We start from the raw sequence: 24,713 nt of genomic DNA, 5'->3' as shown, positions 1-24,713 counted from the left end.
GAAATTTAATATATGCATTTATTTTTTAAACGCTATTTTAATAATCAAGGTTGGTGTTGTACAGGTTTCCCGAGTTTGTGTATATTTAAGACGTTTTTTAAAATTTTATTTATACTTGATTTTGAATTTGAGCCTTTCCGTATGAATTATGAAATTGTAATTATATGCTTTTTATTTTAACACGGAATAGATAGCAATATGATTATACACCCATTAAAATCAAATTGTACGATCAGTTTCGTGACGTGATAAATGTTATTTGTTTGACTTTTTTTTTATAAATTGAATAATTTTTCGACTCTGGATGAACTCCTAGATATACGATATGTATGTTCTGACATTTGTAATACAATAAACAATATTATTAATTTACCTTGTTAGTTTAGCGATTATTTATTAGTAGAGAGGTCGTGAGTTTAAATTCCGACTGAAATCAATTTTTTTAAAACTTTAAAAATTTTGTTTCTTTATACCAAATTATCGATTTTTTTTAAACATTATTGATGATGGATAATTAATGATGACGCCAAGGATCAATTGAGTTTTGGCGATAATTAACTTTGCAATATTCAAATCCAGTTTTTTTTTTTCAATTCAATTGTGGTCAGCCACTGGTTAAGAAAATTTGTAAGTTTTCCGACACAGTTTTCTAAAATCCACCGTCGAGAAAGTTCTCTACTGGTATTATTATTTTTATTATTGTAAACAAGCTTTCGACGGTTGATGTTTTGCATCCCATCTTCTGTTTGGGTCGTTTGTTAGGATTGCATCTCTCAGTCGACAGTTGTTTTCTTGGTTACGCCGAATTCCTCCTTGCACAATTTGATCGACGTCAATTTTCTGGCCCAATATTATAAGAAACAAACGACTGTCGTTAAATCGTCGTAACATTTCTATGCTACGACAATTGTTGCCGAACCAATAATTTCCATGTTGGATGTTGACTTTTGTTTCGACAAGACAATTAAAGCTTCATTTCATGTTTTTATTGCACACACAGCATCCTTGCTCCTCTCTTTTGTAAGAATGTCACGCCACATCTTCTTCGGTAGATGGTAGAGCGAATGAGCTATTTTTTAAATGCAAAAAAATGCCCCCAGATAATGGAAAAATACCATACGCGTCTAGTCGTGTTATCATTCATTATTATGATTGGCGAGTACTAATCACTAATGTATAGTGATATTTAAATTTGAAAATGAAAGCGTAGTTATAGAGTGAAATGGATGGTTCACATTTGTCGTAGTACGTTCGCGAATCCCCAAACTTATTGTGCGGGTGTTTATACGACCTGGCAAGGTTATATGCGGTTTTGGTCGGCGGTCGGCCATTTGCCGGCACGGCGACAGTTGGCCGGTGGTTGCAGTGCTTCGAGCACGTGTCGCGTCTCCGCCCCGCCCCGCCTCACCTCGCCCACCTCTCGCCAGCCAGCCACGCCCGCCGCACCAACCCACCAGACCCAAACGCAGACACAGACACAGCACGCATCATGAGTGCCAACGTGCAGCAGGGCACCATCCTGGACGTGCTCAAGAAGAAGATGCGTCAGACCAAGGAGGAGATGGAGAAGTACAAGGACGACTGCGAGGAGATCAACAAGCGCCTCCAAGTCGAAGTGATGCGCCGCGAGGAAGTAAGCGTTTCCCCACACCCCACTCCCCACTCCCCACTCCCCACTCCCCACTCCCCGATCGCCGTCGACGCACCGCGCCAGAGCGAGACGGCGATAGGGGCGCGTATTCCCCCTCCCCCTCCCCCTCCCCACCGAAAGATCGATTTGCCCGCACCGCATACTTCAACTGTCAAAATGCATACTCCATACTGGTATTCGACGCTCGAGGCGAACTCGACACTCGTATATATGTATAATATGTAATATGTACCGGGTGTTTCGGTTCAAATGTTCCATGCGTGCTTCCGACTCCCGAGGTTTTCTCTTCGGCGTCGAGGCAAAAAGGCTTTCGATAGTGTTACGAAGAAGCTGGTGCCATCTGGTGGCATTGTTCGTGTTCCAGGATCGTTGGACTGTTCAGGCCGATGCCTCCCCGGTGTTTCGTTTGTGTTCCATCTTTATGTCGATCTTGTGCCGTGTGTGAATTCTGGAATGTTCCAGTGGTGGCAATTTTCAGAGAAATATTCAATCACCTTGGACAACCGAAAGATAAGAAGAATTGTATTTGTCTAAATCGAGATTTGATTTATACGTATGTTTCTGCTCTTTGAACGAAACAATGGTTTTATATCAATTTTCAATGAACTAATTAAGGTGGTAAGAAGTTTGATTAAACGTATCGTAGATTATCAGATGTTATGTGCACATCCATGTCTAATGTTACTGTATTTTGTATTGTGTAAAAATATGTCGTTCTCTGATGGGAGGGTTATTTTTAGATTATATTCGTTGGGGGAGTGATGGCCTCACGTTAAAATCAAATAGCTTAGAAATGTGTGATATTTTGAAAATTTGTCATAGTTAAAGTTAAATGTTTTATAATGACAGCTCGATGATGAAATTGAACAATTTAATTTTAAAAATTTTGTTTCTTTATACAAAATTTTCAAATCATTGAAAATTTAACTAAAAGAAAACCTAAAAGGAATATTATGATTTAAAAAAAAAATCTTCGTCTCTATAACAATTTTCATTTAAAATATCAAGCGTTTTATTTTAATAAAGACTAAAAGCTTGTTTGATTACAATATTATCGTTGGTCTTACTATGTGCTATTCTAAAAATATTCACTGCCAGCATTTAGTATTCATTAATTTTATTGTATAATGTGGAAAGATATCGATTTCAAATCTCACTGTTTTTAATGTGCTGTCAATTTTTTTTGACTCAGTTACTACAGGTTTTTCATTCTAAATTGTCAATTTGAAATGAATAATAAAAAAGGGGCAATATGAAATGAAAAAGGGTCACTTTGGAATGGAAAATCTATATCATTCCTTTTCTGGTATTTTTTTACAATAATATTTTCGTATTTTGACGAAAAGTTCTTCATTTCTTGACTGTTCAGTCACCGACATGATTCATGTCATGATGTTAAATGGCAATGTCTGTTGCACACTCGCCATATGTTTCAACTGGGTCATGGATATATCCTTTTAAAACTGTTTCCACAGTGCACTTTAAATTTAATAACATTTGAGGTCATCCAACACGGTGATCTATTCATATTTTGTATGAACAGGGAATACCGTTCAAGTGGCACAAGTCTCAATGTTTATATTTTAATCGTTTGCTCTAAACATTGTTTATAATTTTTTTCTTCGGTGGAATTCTTTTATTCTACTAAAATTTAAGAGATTTGTTTATAAAGAATTGTCAATATTTTTTCATTCAATTCAAAAGAATGTTTTAAGCTGGGATTAGATTACGCGTTGAATTAATCGATTTGACATGTGAATTAATCTGTGCATCTCCCTATATATTGTATTACAATTTTCGATTGCGGTACCCGAGTTGTAATATATATATTGATAATTACAATCAGTTGATTCTTCAAATATCAGTGTCAAATTCAATTTTCAATACACGTATGTACCTACTTACGGTATGCTATAATATATAATTATTTCTCACATTTCAGTCATTTGATTATTATTACGCTTTGTTAAAATTTTATTTAGGAATCTCCACGTGTTTAGAGTACAAGAAATTTTACTATTTTGAGTTGGACTAGTTAGGTTACACCTGTATCATGTTTGCCGTAATCGGAAAGTTATCATTTTGGATATAGTCTGGTTTTATTACATAAATTGATAACGACAAGTACTTTTTATCAATTTTGCGGAATCTTGTATGACCACAACGTCGACACTGTAGTTCCTTTCAGTAATTGTAAAAATGATTTTTTTAAATCAATGTTTTAGAATTTGATCGTTATGAAACGGTACCTATGATTGTATTTAAGACTATCTCTGCTACGAATATCGTCTCGAATGTGGGACTTGTTTAACTGGCTATATGTAAGTTAACTGTTCGTCTGTGAAACAACTGCTATCATGTTAATATCAACAGTGGTCTTTACTCATGCGTGTATTATAAATTTATATGGCGGCTTCGATATACCATAATTTAATTCCATGGTTTGCCTTTTTCGTCAAGTTGACCAGACGCAGAGCGTTCATCCGGTCAGAGCGCATTCATCGCGAGGATGCAGACACTACGCATTGTGCTTTTTCATGAACGATTCCAATGAAAAATATCGAATGGATATGTACCTGTGAGGTGCGTGCCACGAGACTGGGTTACAACTTGCAACATCAATCCACAGGGATGCTAGAGATTAAATTTAATCTTCACTCAAGGGTATTCTGCGAGTGTATGGCGTGGGAAGGCAGTCGAGCCGGTGCTGCAAGATGAGCTCGAACCACTGTGGCTGCGATAGTGAAAGTGAGTCGTTTGGCGACACGAGAGCATTCTTCACAGTTCACTGAGAAGTACTGGAGAAGAACGTTATTAAGCTTTATTTAGATCTACGAATTTAATTTCGAGCGAGCGAGATGGTCAACTTATCAAATTGGAGTTGAATGTATTTCCTTCCACAGCTGACCAATTTACCATGCCTTAGAGCGAAAAAACACACGTGAGGTACGTGTTTTTTTAGCATGCAAAAATACCCAAGCATGCCTAGCCATCCCTGAGTCACGCAGTCCCGAAAATCACCCCCTGGAGTGTTTTCGGTGATATTATGTCGCTGTATTTGTATAAGCTTGACAGTGATTGATAACGGCTAATCCCATATTTGAAAAAATGTAGGAGAAACTTGTATAAATAATAAGATCTTGACTGAAAGCCATGAAGATGTGCCGTGCCGTTCATTTGAATGTGTTTTCGCCTTTATTCTAGCAATTTAGGCAAGAGTAAGGGCGAAATCAAACAGGAAGGACGGCACGTCATGTGCTTGGCTCCCCGCTGTGAGGGGGCCCCTACATTTCTTCAAATATGGGATACACCGTTATCGATCACCGTCAAGCAAGGATACAATTTTACCGAAAACATTCCAGGGGGTGATTTTGGTATGGTGTGTGTTGGGCGTGCCGTGGATTTGAGCAAGACACGCCACATTTTTTTCGCACGTTTAAAACTATCTAAGAAAGCCATGTGTCACGTTCATCGCTGTGCGCTTTCGCCCTAATACGCAAGCCAATCTAAGCATAAATAAGAGATATAAAAAATGACCACTAACACGAAAACCATGTGAAATGAAAAGGAGGTATGTAAAAAAAATAGATGACTATTCCGCTATTTGTACCAGAATGGTACTAAATTGGCGGCGATTGAGTCCACGAGAGCGAATAAAGTACGAGAAAGCTAGCCGAAAAAGGCGATCCAAATATAAAGTATGAGCAATATGCACTTAGTAACCGATAACCAGAAACGGTGACTACTACATACACTAACTAACGGAAGGGCCGAACCTACTACTTTCCGTAGTGCAAATCGGATCGATATTCGTTGTTTTTATTACAAGTGCAGTAAACTGAGGAGGGGGCGGGGGATACTTGGGATGTGACCCGTAACGGTGACAAAATCCCCGGTCCACCTTGACAGAGATGTTAAAGGGTATGATGCACTAAGGCGTAAGCACACGTATCCTTGTATGCACGCCGGGTGTAGAGTTTCTTGGCTTGGTGTGGCGCGGCGCGGCGCGGTGAGTGACCTTGGCTGGTGCTGTCGCGGGTGACGTCACCTGCGAGGAAGCCACGCACCGCACCGCACCGCACTCAGTACACCACCGCCGCCGCATTTCTTTCGACGAATCCCTGTGCTAGTGTGGTCTGTCCTCATCCGTCTTCAATCGTGGTGACTTCAACCGTCGCCAATCAATCGAGCGCTGTGCGCCAATTACGCACGTTCAAATTTGCGCTCTGTCCTCTCCTTGTTGACGTCTCGCTGACGCGTGCCACGAATTCATTAGTCGCACGACGCATGCGTTGGCCAATTCAGTCGTCGGTACCTGTGTCTGAGTAGGCTTTTGTACGCCGATTATGCTATGATCCTAGTATCAAAACTCCAACAGTATCTAGATCGGTGTTGGCAGTAGGCCTGGTCTGTTTAACCTTCTTGGACCGCAAAACAACTTGAAGGCAAAATATTTAATGCAGGAGGGGGGTATCATATTTTTCAAAAACATCTTTTTTTTTTTTAAATAAGAATATTTATTGGAAGTAACCTATTACTCTCGTTTAATGTTTTTGGCGCCCCTTTTTAATTGCATTGAATAAAAATTGAATAATCGAAATAAAATTACCAGAACTAAAAAATAAAACATTTTATTGCGAAAACATTTTTATTTCTTGAAGTTTTGTTAAAAAAATCTATATTAGACAATATGTATAGAAGTGTATTTTATTTTTAACTAGTTGTTTTACCCGGATTCGCTCAGTATTTGTTTATATAAACAGCTTAAACATGGCGCATCTAATAGTAAATATTCATTTGTTTTTTTATTAAATTTATTTGAATAAAAAAAAAAAAAAAAATATAAATATATATATATATATATATATATATATATATATATATATATATATATATATATATATATATATATATATATATATATATATATATATATATATAGAAACTTTGACTTGTTTTCGATGTTCCCAACCAAAAATGCTTGCATACAAAGTCTCTTTCGAAGTTATATATTAAGATTTATCTATTATTTTTGGGAAACAAGGAAAAAAACCGCAGTTGTTTTCAAATAAATTTATTAAATTAATCTGTTTTTGAATTTTAAGACCTGAACAACGTCTTGAATTGAAAAAAAAAATGTATAGCTAGGTACAATAAACACAGCATCGAATTGATGCTGAACTTCTATGAATGGTTTAAAAATTAAAGCTCTCTTTAAAGGTTTAAGAATTCGACCCTTATTGTCCTCAACATGAGGCAATCCCCCCCCCCCCCCTCCCAACGAATACAGTCTGAGAAACCCTTTGGGAGGAGAACGAGACGGTTGTCCAGTTTTAAAAATAAAACATTTTCTTTATTCTATTAGAATTATTATAATTTGAAAGTCTCAAACAAATGCGCCCCTTCGCATCCGGCGCCCTTGGCACCTGCCCCGTTGCCAATGCGTTGCTGCAGCATTGACTGTATAGCAAAAATCCAGTGGTGTATGTATGGATGAGAACCTTGGACATTCAACGCCAAAATTTTGCACAAAGTCCGATACTCCGAAGTATGGAAAGCTCGACTTTATGCTGAATGGTATCCTAGAGAATGTAAAATGGCGAAAGGTAGATGGGTAGATAAAATTAGATAAAAATGTGTGGGGTGGAATGGATGAGAGTTGCGCAAAACAGACGAATATAAGCGTGTTGGTGAGGCCTTCATATAGCAGTGGATGTTGAATGGCTCTAAAATGATGATGATATAATCTGACAGCTCTATTTCTATGGATGGTAAAAACATACAAATAGCGAAAACATGCGCTGCAGACGAAATTTTTTTAAGTACAGTTTGAAATTTTATTAAATTGCCTTACGTCCGCGGTCTGCATATTAAACGAGGCTGGAGTAGTCAATTCGATACTACCTCATGCAAATCTAGTATTACTTATTTAGTAATTTAAATTAAAAAGTTGAAGTTTAGTTTTATTTAGACCCAAAATATAACGAGTCTTCCAAATGTGTTCTACTTATCCAAAGTGATACTTTTTTCATTTTGGTTAGGGTTGTGGCATAAATACGGTCGACCTTCCTATGACGCGCTCGATCGGCTTAGCGAAAAAGCGTAAGAAACGATAAGAATTAAAAAAAATGTAGGAAGGCGTTATTTATATCTTCATGTCTCATGTTTTATTACAGTTTCATTATTTTATTCCGTTTTTCTTGCGGAACAGATCTAGCGCGTTAAAGAAGGGTTGCCTACCTTTTTCACAAAGTTTGATATAGTCGAGCATGTTGGGCTCACGCATGTTGTACACGCATTGATGATTGCCGGATATTGGATATAAAATGTGTGGAAAATTGATTGTTATTGATCATCCTCTCTATTTTTTGTTTTCGATTTCCGGCAATTATCGATGCTCGTATAGAGCAGTCAAATCCTTACAGAAGTCTGCATTTTTATTCCGATCATTGTTTAGACTGTTTGGACTGCTTCAGCTCGCAAGACGGTCAATAGTTGATGGTCTAGATAACGTTAACTATTTAACGATTTCGTGGGATGTGTAAATTGAACAGGCCAAATTAGGTCTGGAATTTTGTGGTTCACAGACGTTACTAACTGTCCTCTGATCGGGGTCGACCCTGGTGGTGTCCGATTGCCATGTAGCATTCCTCCCCCTCTTCTCGTGTCTCTCGTCCGGAATTGGGTCCACTTAATGATGATGGTACACGCTCTGGGCCAAGTCGCGTTCACAACAGAAAGAAAATTGCCCAGCGCTAATTAGTACCATTTTCTAATTTCACCGATTGTACCAAACGTATTTCTAAGTACGTTCCGAAACAAGGCCAAGCTTTTGATTGCCGATTTCGAGAAAGTCGAATCATATCAATGGGAAATGTGATGTTTTTGAACATATCTTGAACACATGCGTACCCTGCTTTTGAATCGGGTCAATTCGTCGGCGAAGAAATGGTGTCGCTTTTTTGTTTTGGGGGGTTTTGGGTCGATCGATCAAATTTTTTTTGGTTCTTGGACTTTTCTTGTCTGCACTCCCTTAGTTTTCGTCTGCTAGGCCAACCAACTGTCGTTTTGTCCGGTTTGTAATAATTGTGTACGCGTGACCCATGAAGTTTATTTGGTAGCCGGCGTGTAGTCTGGTCTGGTCTAGCCTAGCCGGTGAGATAACGTTACGTGTCATCGTCCAAACTGGTTCTCGAACGTTGGTGCTCGCCCACTCTCTATGCGACCCACCGTTTCGGAACTGTTAAAATGCCATGCGTACGTACACAAACCGTCTTACTAATTGGTCGATTGGCGTGCGAACTTTATGACTCATTCGCTTTTTAATGCCTTTTCCTTTTTTCCGACCGTTGGAGGATCCAAGGATGCCCAGTAACGGATGTTTCATTTCATTCATACCAACGATCCGAGTACATGTTTCAGGCTGGAGTTGGAGTTGGAATAACTCCCCTGTAGTGAAGATATGAGATTTATCTCAGAAATTTCGCCTCCATACAAACCAAATGATTGTAAAATGGTTCTAAACTGCATCAAATCCTGAAAAATTTTATATATTGCGAAATTATATACTCATTTGAAGACTTGAATCGTAATTCGCTGATGTAATATTAATACTAAAATAGAAGAAAAAAAAAATGTTTGTGAAAAGCCCACATGTTTGTGAAAAGTAGCAGTCTACATATAAGACTTATGGTATATCTGCATTATATGTACATATCATCAGTGGTGTCACTTTAATGGTTTCTATAGGTTTCCAGAAACCCGTTATTTAATCTAAAAATTCATATAATTTTTGTCAAAAATTATACGAATCTTGAAAATTCAATGAACTTTCATGTAATAGTGCCTTGGACGGAAAAAAATGTATAATCTATATATATATATATATATATATATATATATATATATATATATATATATATATATATATATATATATATATATATATATATATATATATATATATATATATATATATATATATATATATATATATATATATATATATAAAAATCAATGTCTGTCACGTATGCGTTCCTATACCATTCAACCGATTGCGATGAAACTTCTATGAGCTATTGTGTGCATGCCCGCGATGGTTTCTGTAAAAAAAATCGCCCAAGAACGGGAACGGGAAAACGGGAATGATTGGAATTGTAACGCAATAATTTCAAATGTGTTCGCGTCGCCACCTGCGTTGTTAGGGTAAAATAAACAAACAATTGAATAATTTTAAATGTGTTCGCCTGTATTTTTCCGACAAATTATAATTACTGTAATTAATTTGATTAAGTATTAATTTGAAACTGACACAGAAGAAATTTGAAAACCCGTTCCAAAATTGGGGTGACACTACTGCATATAAAATATTGGCGAAGGTTGAAATTTGTATTTGTTTAGGAAAATTTAGAATGGAGGGCTAACGCTTTACTTGATTGGATGCGATTTTAATAAGATGTATCATCATCGAAATTGATTTTAAGTGAATGTTTATTAAGAACAAAAAAAAAAAACCAGACACTCGCTAAACATGTCACATTGATTTATGCGTTCAAGAAATGTTGATTTAATCATTTCCTTTGAAGGAATGACTATTTATTATAAATCAACTGATGAGTTTATTAAATTATAATACGTGTTAAGGTAATGTGCTCAAATTAGCACAAATCTTGTTTGACGAATTGTTTCGCGCTACTGCGTTTATTGATCGAATAGAACGTTTTTAGAATTTTTACTATGGGGACGGGGATGGAAAATGGCCGTTTGAAAAAGTCGTGTTTAAGAATAGTGTGTTGCTGCCATAAAATTAATCAAAATAAGGGTGTGTCAGTGGGTTGGATGTGTTATTTTCAAGTTTCGTTCTGTTATAAAGGTCAGGATGAGCAACAGGTGTAACATGCCCTACTCGCGCCATTAGGCTCGGCTTAATGTTTGAGCCAATTTGAAATGAAATGGGGATTTAAAGTAAACGTCAGCATTTCTATGTATGTATACAGTTCATAGAATATAATAAAGCTTTGTATCAAACAGTTGACCTGTAATGAACTATTGTGTTGTGTCCTTTGTAATTTGATATGCAGTGCGTTCATCGCTTCACATCCTATCAACTTAGGTCACATTTAACTTTTGAGTAATACTGGGGTTGTTTAATTCTCGAATTATCGCATACATAACGACGGCATGTGCGATTTAAAGGAATTTAGTAGTGGGTGGTGCACCTGATCCTCCTCGTTCGTGTGGGTGGGTCTCCAGGATGGACGCGCTCGTCGTTAGCAATCGCCGGATTTCGTCACCGTTTTGTCTTGTTGGGAGTCATTGTAAAGTCTCGGATGTGTTGCGGAATTATCATCGACTATCTTTTGACGTGGTTTTATCAATGCGAGTTTGCACATTATTTGTAATTATGTATGATGTGCGTTTTATTGATTGGTGTTGTGTTTTCGTTTCAGGCTGAGTCTGAAGTTGCTGCCCTTAACCGTCGTATCCAACTCTTGGAAGAAGACTTGGAACGCTCAGAGGAGCGTCTTGCCACAGCCACCGCCAAGCTCGCTGAGGCTAGCCAGGCTGCTGATGAGTCTGAACGGTATATATCGGTTTTTGTCTTTGTTGGTTGTTTTAATTAATTTTTTTTATATTTTCCATTTATTCGAAACGGTTGGATTTTATTGCATCGTTGTGCTCAGACGAAACATTGAGCTACATATTTGCAAAATGATATTTAAAATATTACTTATTGGGTTTTATTTCATTTTCCAAATGTAAGATGTTGTAGTTTTAAAAATTTAAACCAGGATGACCCAATCGATGGATTTGAATTTGACTATAGGAGGGGAAGAGGGACATTCTGGCCCATCAGTGGGTCTGGTCTCTAGAGCGAATTTCTGTAGCATTTGATGTATTCATACATGAGTTATAGTACAATAACTAGACATTGGATGGTCATTATGGCAATTTGTTTTCGAAACGTTATGGCTATTGCTAATTTCGTATAAAAACTGTTTTTATTGCTCTCTTGCATTCAACACTGTTAGAACGTTTATTGTTATTTGCCATTGCCATAATGACCATATAACTATAACATATGTACATATGTTGGTCTTATCTTCAAAAATATGTAGAAAATCGAGTTACATATATTTCCTTACCGCAATTCTTTTTATAGTGCATTTTTAAAATACACTAATTATGAAATCATAGAAATGGTTATTCCACTCCACAACAAAATAATTTTGAACTATCTGAGTATAAACGATATTTTGATAAATTAAGATATTAATCCGCTCTGAAAACGATTTGATTTTTATTTTATATATTTGCAATGCATATATTTATGAATAGGCTTCTAACAAAATGATTAGTAGAGAAATTTTATACATATATTTTGTAATGTAATAATTTGCAAGCTTATCAAAATTATGTGCTATGTAATGTTCCTTTCACATTTTTTTTTCAATATTGAAAAAATTATGCGTTCGATTTCATTTAATATGTAATTGGTATTATTATTTGAAGTTTATTTAAATGGAATTATTCTGCCTAATGAAACTGACATTTTTTTGACGTCTGCAAATTTCTGTATCAAAAACAAAGTTGTGTAATTTAATAATATATATTTAATCAGTATATTGTTGCTGTTTTGAAAAAACTTTCTTGAAAATTTGAATGTCAAAAAATCACTGTTTTGGTTTCATTAGGTAAAACTAGATTATATATAATATTCTTTGCTTTTGTTGTTAAATAATAAATATGCATTAAGAAGTTATATTCCTAGTTCTTATATCACTTCACTTAAAATTATAATTTGTTCCAATTTAACTCGAATCCTAATAGTGTTTTATGTATTATTTTTCATGTGTGATGATACCGTCTGCATCCTAATTAACATTAACATCATCTGCGTGTGTCGTGTGGTTTATACTAAAAATATTCAGAATAAGGAAGGCGCTTGAGAATAGAACCAATATGGAAGATGATAGAGTGGCTATACTCGAAGCACAATTATCACAAGCCAAATTGATTGCCGAAGAATCAGATAAAAAATATGAGGAGGTGACTAACAATTCTTAGTTGTTTTTTTTTTAACTCTGTTATTACCTGAATCATATTGTAATGAATTGATTTAAATTGAATATGATTGATTCGATGATCAGATTCAGATAATAACTTATACTTCTATAACAAAAGTTTTTGGTTGAAGGAGAATTATCGAAAATTTTAATATTTCGAAATTTAAATACAAATTAGTCTTATATTAATGACGACGATTCTCCTTCAATTTTGTGAATGTTTGTAGTTATATTTAGTGTAAGAATATTGATCTACATTCATTTTCAGCCCTGTGAAATATTTTAGGTGGTGTTGCAGTCTTCTACGCAATTTAAACACACATTTTTCAACTTTTTGAAAACTTCAACTGTCGTCGATTTATTTATAATTAATTATGTTTTTCGATTATTTGCTATTGTCAAATATTTAACAGTTTGTTGATTTTGAAAATTTGGAAATGTTATTTTATATGTAAAGGAAAATGTTAAAAATTATTTATTTATGCGTATGTATGTATATTTTGGTTAGTGCCCGCAAGATCCTGGAAAATAGGTCACTTGCTGATGAAGAGCGTATGGATGCCTTGGAAAATCAGTTGAAGGAAGCCCGTTTCCTTGCTGAGGAAGCTGACAAAAAATATGATGAGGTCTTTCCATAATAAAAGTGTGATTTGATTGAGCGTGTTTTACGTTGTTCATGAAATGTTTCATATCCATGAGTTCGATCCTTTTATCTATATTAATTTATAGCCACAGCTAACATTTTTTGATGTATCAGATATATCCCTAAATTGTCAGATCATTAATTAATATTATAAAATTTCAAAATATTTCCCATAAATATTATTCTTAAGTCTTAATGTCGTTGTTTTTTTGTTTGCATGAGTCATATTGGAGTTTAAATGCTTTTACCATTGAAAGTTTTTGATAAAATTTAATATGTGTAACTGGACTATTTTCAAGAGCTTTTCAATAAGTGGTCACCGTAAAAGATATAGTCTATCACAGTATAATTGCTTTGTAAAGCATTCCAAATCTTCTAACATATTAACAGCATGTTACTTCGAGACTTTCATTTTCCGTGTATTATTTAATTTTCGTATGTTTGATGTGATCCACAGTTTTGTCGGTTATAATATAAATTAATCTTGCTTTTGTTTGCAAAATATATATATATATTACTCAAGTATGAAGCTCTAAGCTATTCAATCATTAAAAGTAAATTTAGAGTTAATGTGTTTTAGTTTTAAAAGTTTTTGATGTTAATACGTGTGTCATGGTGACAGGTTGCTCGTAAGCTGGCCATGGTTGAAGCTGACTTGGAACGTGCTGAAGAACGTGCCGATGCTGGTGAATCGTATGTGTCAAATAATGATTATGCGTAAATGCTGAGTGAATGCTTTCTTATTCCAGATTGATTTTTGTAGTGTTTCTTAATCGATATAAGAATATTTTTATTAATATATTCACCAGTAATTTGAAAAAAAGTTATGAAAATATTCTTATTTGTTGTTGTGTCGTTTTTTGTCGTATCTTCAGTTTGTAGAATATTAAATTTTCAGATGCTGCTCGGAGGTGTTATATTATTTTATTAAAATCGCATGATTTTGATTTTATGTTGAAAATTTGTACATGTTTTATTTGAGATTTAAAATTTTATGGAATTTGATATATCATAATTAATCGTCTATACTTTAATTTCGACAACATTATTTTCGATGAAAAACTTGTTGCAAATAAGCATGTACTCGTTTTTATTCATTGTCAGTTAAAATGATGAAATTCAATTTATTGTTATTTCAATTTCCATCATTTTCACTGTTTTGAATTGGTTTTTACATGTAGTTTCAATTTCTTAAGTTTTTTATTGCCAGTTAAAATCATAGCTTATTTAAATAATTATTTTAAGTTTATATTTATGGAATTCTTTTTGTTTTAATATTAACACGTAGACTTGTTTTCTTTTAACTATTGCACGAAATTTGATATTTGTTGTGTTGTTGCTGCTTTCAAATATAGGTCGCTCGTAAACTAGTTATGATGGAACAAGATTTGGAAAGAGCAGAAGAACGTGCTGAACAATCTGACAGGTAAGTTTTGCGCTTGCTTTTTGATTTCAACATTTTCTAATTAAATTAGACTGTTTTTTTTTTCAATACATATTATAATGAGCGTATTTTGCTTGAATATATTTCGATTTTTGTCTAACGTATTTTTTTTAATTTTCAGTAAAATTGTAGAACTTGAAGAAGAACTCCGTGTTGTTGGCAATAACTTGAAATCCCTTGAAGTTTCAGAAGAAAAGGTAATATCAATTTTTATTATTATTACTATAGTCGATATTATAATTCTTGAGTCATTTAAATTCAATTTTTTAACGAACAAAATACAAAAAAGTTAGAAAATAATGGAAGAAATTAATGGATTTAATTTATAAATTCAAATAAACATTATTCTGTACGAAATGGTAGTTAACATATACTATTATAAATAATTAGGCTAACCAACGTGAGGAGGAGTACAAAAACCAAATCAAGAACCTCACTGCCCGTCTAAAGGAGGTCTGTCGGATAGAAATGAGAATTAAAAATATTTGAGTGTTTTAACAGCCTGCTCAGTTTTGCATTTCAGTTTTCAATAGATAAACACAGAAAATTAACAGTTTTACTATAATAATTATACATGATCAAGTTTCCAAATTTACATTTAGTAATGATAATATCAAATGAATTTTTATACTATTTGAAATTTTTTTAAATGAATTTGGAGAGTTGATGTTTGTTCACGTGATATTATTTATTTAAACGAATGTTAATCGACACATTCGTATTTCCACCGATCTCATTTTCTCATGTTTCCTTGGTTATTCAAAAGATTTTAACTGTATGTGCAGCATGTGAGATCGGATTCAACTTAATGTTGTAATACTTAACAATTGTTTTTCAATTTTGATGTTGTTGATGTGATTTGATTTCTTAACATTTTTAAAACTTGTTGCACACACACACACGCCGCTGTCTCTACATATAGGCTACACAAAGAGAAGAAACATATGAAGGACAAGTCAAAATACTGGATGGTCAACTAAAAGAGGTAATATATTATCCAGACGCTGGACCGATGGCAGACTAGAGCGAGTTGTGTGTCACGTCCCATCCCTTCTCCGACGATATCGTTCACTTTGGTCATATTATTATTGCATATATCTTCTTGCAAATCCTCGTCCCCCTTCTGCGGTGCAAGTATTTTGTTTTCAGGTTTTTGGCATCATTTTATTGGGGATTTTTCTTTAGTTGTATATACGATCCTTTACTCTACATTAAAACATCGTGTGATAAATGTGTGAGAGCTTGTTTACCATTTTTAATTATTCTTAAACATTGTCACACGATTTATGTATATACATATCTTACCTGTACGCTCAGCAATGATCGATGGTTCTTAATCAATTTTGAACATCGTAGTTTGCTTTGGTATGGAAGTCTGAATCATTTTTAGTGAGTAAGGGGCGGTGATGGCATGAAACATTGTAATATCGGGCATATTTTGCCTCTTTCTTTTTTTTGTATGTTGGTATGGTGTGGTGCGACCAGGCAACGGCCACTCGTGAGCACGCTGAGGATAAGATCCATTTGATCAATGATAAGCTCAGCAATGTAAGTCTAAAGATATATCATCCATTGCATTCAATTCTCTGTTGCAAAAAAAAAAAAAAAAATACAAGCACATGAAATATTTCGTGAATTTCCATAGAGTCATTTCACTTTCATAGCACTCATAATTATTTTAAATAAATCAACAGTTTCTTTAGAATTATTTCTACATACATATTCAGCATGCAATAATTGATGGTGATGGATATGCTTTCCTTTTTTCTGTTATTATTGTTATGGGAAGATTTCCTTATATTGCTTTTTTAAAATTATATTTTTACAGTTCCTTACTTACGTTTCCGTATTACCTACCTATTTCACTCGTAATTTCCCCTACACATTTCACTACTCGCTTTAGTCTGTATTATAAAAAATATTTTTACGTAAATTTTAATTAGGTATTATAAAATGACATTTAAATGGTGAAGGCGAATTGCTAAGGTAATCAAAAATAAAAAAAGTGTTTTGTTGTTTTGTTTTGCGAGCATCAAAAATTTCAATAACAAATAATATATTATTTTTATATATTATACTAATTTATATTTAATGAATTTTATAACATAAATTTTTTAAAATTAACATACGTTTTAAAGTGAATAAATTTAGATTTAACGTTTTGCTTCATTAATAATTAATTAGTGATTGATTTAATATTTAAAATTAAATATATTGTTCAAATGTACTTATGGTTTCTTGATGCTTATAGGCTGAAGCTCGTGCTGAATTCGCTGAACGTTCCGTTCAAAAACTACAGAAGGAAGTCGACAGGCTCGAAGGTAACATTTTATCTTTACTCACCATAATTTCTTATGATATCTTAAATATTATTGTAATAAATTCTACAAGAAAATTTCTTAGATATCTCAAAAACGAAAACACTAATTTTATTTCATTTTAATAACTAATTATAAGCTACAATTATTTTAGCACTATTCACAGATACTGCAAATACATACTTGTTTGATTTTTAAGCATTGAGTTTTTGATAGATGTTTACTAATTTGATTTTGTTTTTGTATTTAAGACTTGAATTTTTTCGTATTATGTATTTTTTGCACAATGTTTTTATTTTGCATGGTGCATTTTACACATAGTGGAATTGGTCAAAATATTAAATATTGTATCATTTTTAATAGATTTGCTAAAAAATTAAGCTCGGAGATATCTTGACCAATTCGATTATCCTCCAATGAAAAATTTTTCTTGGACTGCTATGTTCAAGAGGTGTTTCTCGTTGTGTTGATGTTATAATTTTTTGGCTTGCTTTTTTAACCTGTTGTGATTGTAAAACAATTTCAGACGACATTTTATCTGAGCGCGAAAAGAACAAATTGCTCCAAGAAGAAATGGAAGCTACCCTTCATGACATTCAAAACATGTGAAGCACGTTCAATTCGCACTTAATATTTATCGATTCTTCCTACCGAATTTGAATTCATCTACTTTATTTTTACAAATCAATGAATCATCTAGATGAATTTTTATTCCTCATCCGTTTACATAGTCATAGCAATAATTTTTCAGCACTGGAAATTTGCACAAATCTTACTTTTCCATCATTATGTATTAGGAGTGTAATTGAAGTATCTATAATTTTTGTACGATAGGTAGTTTCATTTCCATGATGCGAATTCATTCCAAATTATGTTATATTTATTATCGTTTGATTTCAAAATATGAATCCTTGAATGACGCGATCAACTGTTTGTCGTAAGATGAAATTTCGCCATAATCATCAGATAATAGTAATGAATTGACTGATCAATAAATGCATAAAAGTTACGCGTAAATAGAAATATTCCTTATGCATTTCTGTTTTACCGAAGCTTATCGGTATTTTTTAAGTATTTACGACAACAGCCTAAGTAACATTCCTTTTGATATGTACAATGCACTTAAGTGTTGTTTGAAGCATGGACATTTTATATATTATTATAATGCTTAAACTGTTATTGTGTAATATATATATATTTTGAAATTTATTTTTTAAAGATGCCCTTTTTTACGTCACATATTTAGCCTTTTACTAAAATGGAGTATGACGAATTTCAGCATACATATATTGTCTTTCTTCTTTTTCTTCCTTATGGAAGAAGTAATCGTGTAAGCAATACGAAGCACTGCCAATACATAGTTTTATTAAATGGCGCAGTATGTTGTACAATACTGTAACTAAAAATTACGTATTGAAAGAATTTTCAATATTTATATTTAAAATGTTGATGATATATATGTTGACTAAGTGTGCGAGTATATTTATTTCCGCTAATTGTAAATTTTCGTATCGATTTTGATTATTATTTCTCTTCTTTCTGTATATTAAAATTGTTGAATTTAATGTTGATTATTGAAAAGGAAAAAAATAATTTACAAAGCATTCTTCATTACGGCTTGTGAAACATAACTAGTATTTTTTTGTCTTAATTTCATATTTATATTTTAGTAATAAACATAGCTTTGTTAATCACAATTTTTTGCAAGTTAGAAAAAGAAAGTGCATTTGTAATTTTTTTTAATTGTTGCATTCACATTCTAAATATATTTGAGACATTCAGATGAAACCATTGATGTAGAACTCTAATATGTGTGTTTATAAAAAATATATTATAATATTTTTATTTAGTGCTGTGTGTTTTGTTTTCTTTTTATTTAATCCCAAGATCCTTGCGAAACAATTAAATAAAATCAACTGTAATTAGTAATTTTAGATATAGTTGTTGATTTATTTTGATTGTTATAAATAAAGCCCCACTCAAATACTCATATTTTAACTCAATGGTAAGTAACATGTGTATTTTAGTGTTTGTGAAGTTAACAGTTGCATGTCGGATTTATTTTACTTTTTCGAATATAAACCATTAAGTATTTGAGAGAATTAATGTGTGTGTACATATATATTTAATAATGTAGGTATATTGGCTGGCGCCCTGTCATATAAATCCAACAATGAATTGATTTTTACCCACAACTTCCTTTCATCCACATTTTTGGCTAATGGTTTTTCCACATCAAAGTCTCTGGTTCTATACATTCATTGAAATAAGAGTTTCCATGTATAGTTTGCATGTGTTCTACGAATTGTGGAGCATGTTTTTCCCCCTGACTTTGTGACGAATGCTCATCCTTTGGGCGTTTCTTTAGGATTGACTAAATACGTGACTTAGCATGATGGATGCATCACATTTCTTCATATACAAAGCACACCTCACAAATACAAATAATCCCGATCATAGTGAGGATTAAACAAAAAATATATTTACAAAAAGCGAAGGTTCTCATTTCCACGCCATATCGAGTACAAAATTTATTTGCCAAAGTTTCAATTCCATTTTGGGTTAAATATTTATTCGATTGTGTAAATTTGGAACTTTTGCCGTATCGACTGGAATATCACTAGCGTACATATCGCTTGATATTGTGTATTCAAATGCTTACGCTTTGCATGTCCTGCTGCATTTGCAGACGAACTGATTGGCGAGAAGGAACGCTTCAATGACATTGGAGATGACTTGGATGATGCGTTCGTCGAACTTATTCCAGGAGTGGATACAACGGAAAAACAAAAAGCTATATACCTTGCTGCTAATCCCCCACCTCCACCTCCAGTTGTTGAACCTCCTCCACCACCTCCAGCTGAAATTCCTGTGGAGGCACCTCCTGTAGATGGAGCTGCTCCTCCAGTAGATGGAGCTACTCCTCCGGTAGATGGGGCTGTACCTCCAGTAGATGGGGCTGCACCTCCAGTAGATGGTGCAGTACCTGTAGCGCCTGCTGTTGATGGAGTTGCTCCTCCAGTAGAGGGTGCAGCACCTCCAGCTGATGGTACTGTACCTGCTGAGGGAGCGGCTCCTCCTGCTGAAGGTGCTCCTGCTGCACCTCCGGCAGAAGGTGCTGTTGTACCTCCAGCTGATGGTGCTGTACCTCCAGCTGCAGCAGCTCCTGTCGATGGAGCTGCTCCTCCAGCTGAAGGTGCTGCTCCACCGGTGGATGGAGCTGCCCCTGTTGCTGCACCACCCGCTGATGGTGCTGCTCCTGTAGCTGCACCACCCGCTGATGGTGCTGCTCCAGTTGCTGCACCACCCGCTGATGGTGCTGCACCGGCTGCTCCTGTAGACCCAGCAGCCCCTGCGCCAGCAATCTGTGCTCCAGCTGATCCAGCAGCCCCTGCTCCGGCAGTCGCTGCTCCAGCTGATGCAGCAGCCCCTGCTCCAGTAGTGGCTGCTCCAGCTGATGCAGCAGCTCCTGCTCCGGCAGCTGCCCCTGCTCCGGCAGCTGCCCCTGCTCCGGCAGCAGCTGATCCTGCACCTGCTCCCGCTCCTGCCCCCGCTCCCGCACCCGAAGCAGCACCTGCCCCACCGGCAGAGGCGCCAGCTTCTTAAAAAAAATACTTCTATTTAAATTTAATGATGCTATTGAATTGTTAACCGTATTTGTTAACTTTGTTACGAATGGCTCAGATGCAAGTTAGACTTAACATTCCATACTTTTTTTTGTATTGAACCCGAACCACTGGCTTCATTATCACAAGCTAATATTAATTTTTAAACTTGGAAGTCATAAAGTTTTTGATCGATAACGCATTTTGAAATGTTGTAAATTGACAAGAAATCATTCACTCGACATTTAAATGCAGTGAAATGGTTTTTCTTGAGTATAGTAAATGCTCGAACAATCATTTTATAATGAAAAGGTGTAAGTCTAACTTGCATATTTAATAAGCTTTATCTTTTAACTTATTCGATTTACTCATTATTTTATGTATCACATACGTGAAAAGGTACAATACGACATAATAATGCTGTAAATATTGTATTATTTATTACTTTTATTATTATTATTTACAAATATTATTACATTTTATTTATTTTTGAAGGCTTTTTATTTACCAATGCTTTTTAACACCATACAAATACACTTCATTGCTTTTATTAATTTTATGATAACTGAAAATTTTTGATTTATGCTATAAAAATATGATAGAATGCATGATTGACATATTCAATACAATTAAAATTAAAATTGTAATACAATAACAATGTATACAATGGTGTAACAGGCAAATTTGTAGTTCCTGTTTTGATTTTATTCATTCACTTGTTATGTGGACCAGATTGAATCTGTAATTCTTTGAGTACATTGCTGGACAAGAAAAATTATAAGTTACCCCAATGTATACGCTACATGAGACCATTGACAATGAGGATCGAGGAAGACCTCATTTCATCATTGCTTTACTAAATATTACAGACGACCTGATCTATGAAAAGGAGATGTATAGAGAAGTTGGCGACGACTTGGATTGCGCTCTTCACGACTTGTGTGGCTTTTGAATAATATCAACAACACTAATAATATCGAAATCGTTTTATACTTTTATACCAATAAATAATTGAAGTGCACTGCTTTTTTTAATCATATTGCTTTCGCTTCATCATCGATGCTGTTTTTATTATATAATTACATTCTTAACAAATAACTGAAGACCATAACACGTAAGATCTCAGCGCTTCTTTATCTATGCATATATAAAATATATTAATTCTCTTAATCTACAAAACGATCTTAGTTGTGCAAAAATACGATAAAACAATATTTTGTAATTTTTGCATTATTATGGTCATTATATTGAGATATCTGGACATATTTTTATTTATATATATATTTAAAAATTTTAGCGTTTTTGTTTGAAATATGAATTCTTTCGAGCTGGTGTACAAAATCATTATATTTTCAGACGAGTTGGTGGCTGAGAAAGAAAAGTACAAGGATATCGGAGACGATTTGGACAACGCTTTTGTGGAGCTTATCCTCAAGGAATAATTTCATTATTCTATTCACAAAAATGTTATATCCATTTTCAGAACTTCTTTCATGGCCTAGAATTATTTTATATATTAAATAACATCATATTTCCATTGGAGTCATTCATTATATTATTTGAAACTTAATCATCTACATATTCAAAAATATGGAATGCCGAATTATCTATGGAAATTTGTCGCGGCTATGATAGAGAACACTTTTCCAACGACTCATTATGTTATGTTTTAAGTAAAGAAATACTATTTATATATTATTATTTATTATCATCTAATATTATATTTTAATGAAGAAAAATATTTTTATTTTATATTAATTCATCATATGAATATGATTACAAAGAATAATATCAAAAAAGATCTTTTAATATAAACACCTTTTCAAATTATTATTGTTTCTTATTTTACATTAACATCCACACACTTATAACCAATGCTGCAGAAGATAAAATATATTCTTATATATTGTATAAAACAAAGGCCGCTTGTTGTGTGTAATTCGTTTCTATTGGCTGCTTTTAAATATTGATTTCATTCAAATGAATTTACTAAAAAAAAAAATGAATGTTGACTATTGGAATAGCAATGTTTAAGCAGTTTATATTAAAAATATAAAACTGGGTCAATGTATGTAGGTAGACAGGAGTATCGAAATCCCAAAAATTCCAATCGATATTTTTGTATTAGTATTAATTTTTTCAGCTCTAATATATAAATTTTCTTCCAGCATGTTTCCTGACTTCAATAACGCCATTGTTTTGTAATAATTTGCTAATATTTTAACAATCCTCATGTGTACATATGTACTAAATATAACTAATCGATCCGACTAATCGCTAACAATCTCCAAATTAACGTCTTTTCAGACGACCTCATTCAAGAACGAAGCAAATACAAGGCGATCGCCGACGAAATGGACCAAACATTTGCCGACCTCACCGGTTATTGAGATCGAATCGATTCTCACAACCGTTCTTCGTAACTTGTTCACATCGAAGCTAATTTGATTCACCGCTTTGATTGTCCTGTATTTTACATTTTCTACTTGACATAATTTTATTTGTCTCTGATATATATTTATATATTTGATCGCGTACAATAATTAAATAATACTTTTATTTGTTTCGATTGATTTCTTTTGTAAACTGTGTTCAGTGTAAAAAAAGTGTGCCTCTTAGTAACTTTCACATCAGCATGCTTATACAGATGAAGTTTCAATTTTTGTATAACGTCTTATAAGAAAAATTAGCGATAAAAGTAACTTGATAAATATATTTTTTAAAACTCATATAATTAATGAATTTTTTTTAATGAAAACATCGTCATAAATAATAAATCACACAGTCGATTTATGAGTATAAATGCGTTTCACGATATTGTTTAATTAAATACATATGTATGTGATACTGAATACTACGTCAATACTCTCCTTTTCCTCTTACTAATTTGTGTTGGCCATGAAAGCATATTTTGGACTAGAAGGTGTCATCGTATTAAGGTTTTGAATTTTACTTTAATTTTCATACGATGAATCAGTTCGAAATTTAATGGCATCTCATGTCTTTAATTTGCTACTGTGGCCAATCCTATCATAAACAATTCTTAAATCAAACTTAAATAGACCTGCAAATAATAAAAAATCATTGAAGTAATAGAAATAATATTGTATATGTTTTTGTTGGAGAGTATTAGAAATGAAGAGTTTAAGATTGAGAAACACTGTGTTCAATATGCTCTCAAGTATGTATGAGTTTGTAATATAAGTGACGATATGACGAAATTTTATTGTAATATAAAATTCGGCCAGTCATTTTTAAGTACAAATTACATGAAAAATTATGATAACGTTATTTCACATTAGGAATATAACAATTTGTCGCACCGAGTGTGAATTTCTAAAGTCAAAGTGCACATCAATCAGCGGGGAAAAAAGATTTTTGACATTTGAAATATGTAAATATTAAATATTCGTGAAAATGATGCCTTCCCTGAGAGTTATTTATTGGTTCCGGTGGTCGTGCAGTATTTCTTGAAATTTTAAATTGATAATTTCTAGTTTGCAAAGGTGTCTAATATACTTTTTATTATCTTTGTGATATATATTATATGAGTATGAGTTATTGGAGACATTCCAACTAACTAGCAGAGGGGATGCAAATGGTCATGCACGACATGGATTCTTCAGCTTCATTTGATCATGGAGCTCCGCTCAAGACACTGCCTTTTATATGCCAAAGATGGATGCATTTGTTTTGTTATATATTTTGCGTAAACCAAATTGTACGATAAAATAAAGAAAATTTATGCAATAATTTATGTTTTTTTCTTTTTTTGAACACCTTTTTTTCTTTATCATCTAATATGTATGTATATACTTTCGAAAGAGACTTTCTATATTTATATGTAACTGTCGTTGGGAACTTTATAAACAAGCAAGTTTCTATGACGATATATTTTCTTTTCGACTCAAATAAATTTGCCCCCGGCCCTGGGGGCCACCGAAGGCTCCAAGGGTGCCGGGGGCGAAGTCTCGGGGGGTGAAGAC

At 33.7% G+C, this 24,713-nt stretch overlaps 2 protein-coding genes across 31 annotated transcripts in view; one reads left to right on the top strand and one right to left on the bottom strand.

Moving 5' to 3' along the window:
- Nucleotides 1-24,473, top strand: part of Tm1 (tropomyosin 1) — a 41,851-nt gene extending 17,378 nt beyond the window's left edge. For 2 of the 30 annotated variants that reach the window (XM_077429687.1, XM_077429676.1), the window contains 7 exons: nt 11,101-11,234; nt 13,226-13,343; nt 13,983-14,053; nt 14,926-15,001; nt 15,727-15,789; nt 17,056-17,125; nt 17,649-18,981. In XM_077429687.1, coding sequence (XP_077285813.1) covers nt 11,101-11,234; nt 13,226-13,343; nt 13,983-14,053; nt 14,926-15,001; nt 15,727-15,789; nt 17,056-17,125; nt 17,649-17,731 — 615 coding nt within the window. In that variant the 3' untranslated portion in view covers nt 17,732-18,981. Of the gene's footprint in view, nt 1-1,481; nt 1,634-11,100; nt 11,235-12,582; nt 12,701-13,225; nt 13,344-13,982; nt 14,054-14,715; nt 14,787-14,925; nt 15,002-15,194; nt 16,398-17,055; nt 17,126-17,648; nt 19,104-22,083; nt 22,401-22,511; nt 22,557-23,034 lie in introns of those variants that run through there. The other 28 variants (XM_077429690.1, XM_077429682.1, XR_013260515.1 and 25 more) reach the window with 27 other exon arrangements.
- Nucleotides 19,693-20,724, bottom strand: LOC143910258 (uncharacterized; the record flags this gene model as incomplete). The annotated part of the gene is made up of 1 exon (XM_077428649.1): nt 19,693-20,724. A coding segment is annotated over one exon (1,032 nt), but the record flags the coding sequence as incomplete, so codon positions are not given.
- Nucleotides 24,474-24,713: the final 240 nt, after the last annotated feature.

Source organism: Arctopsyche grandis, chromosome 4 (genome assembly GCF_051622035.1).
Source record: "Arctopsyche grandis isolate Sample6627 chromosome 4, ASM5162203v2, whole genome shotgun sequence".
In the NCBI taxonomy this organism is placed as follows: domain Eukaryota; kingdom Metazoa; phylum Arthropoda; class Insecta; order Trichoptera; family Hydropsychidae; genus Arctopsyche; species Arctopsyche grandis.
The sequence above is the reverse complement of the archived record's forward strand: the minus strand, read 5'-3'. Positions and strand labels throughout refer to the sequence as shown.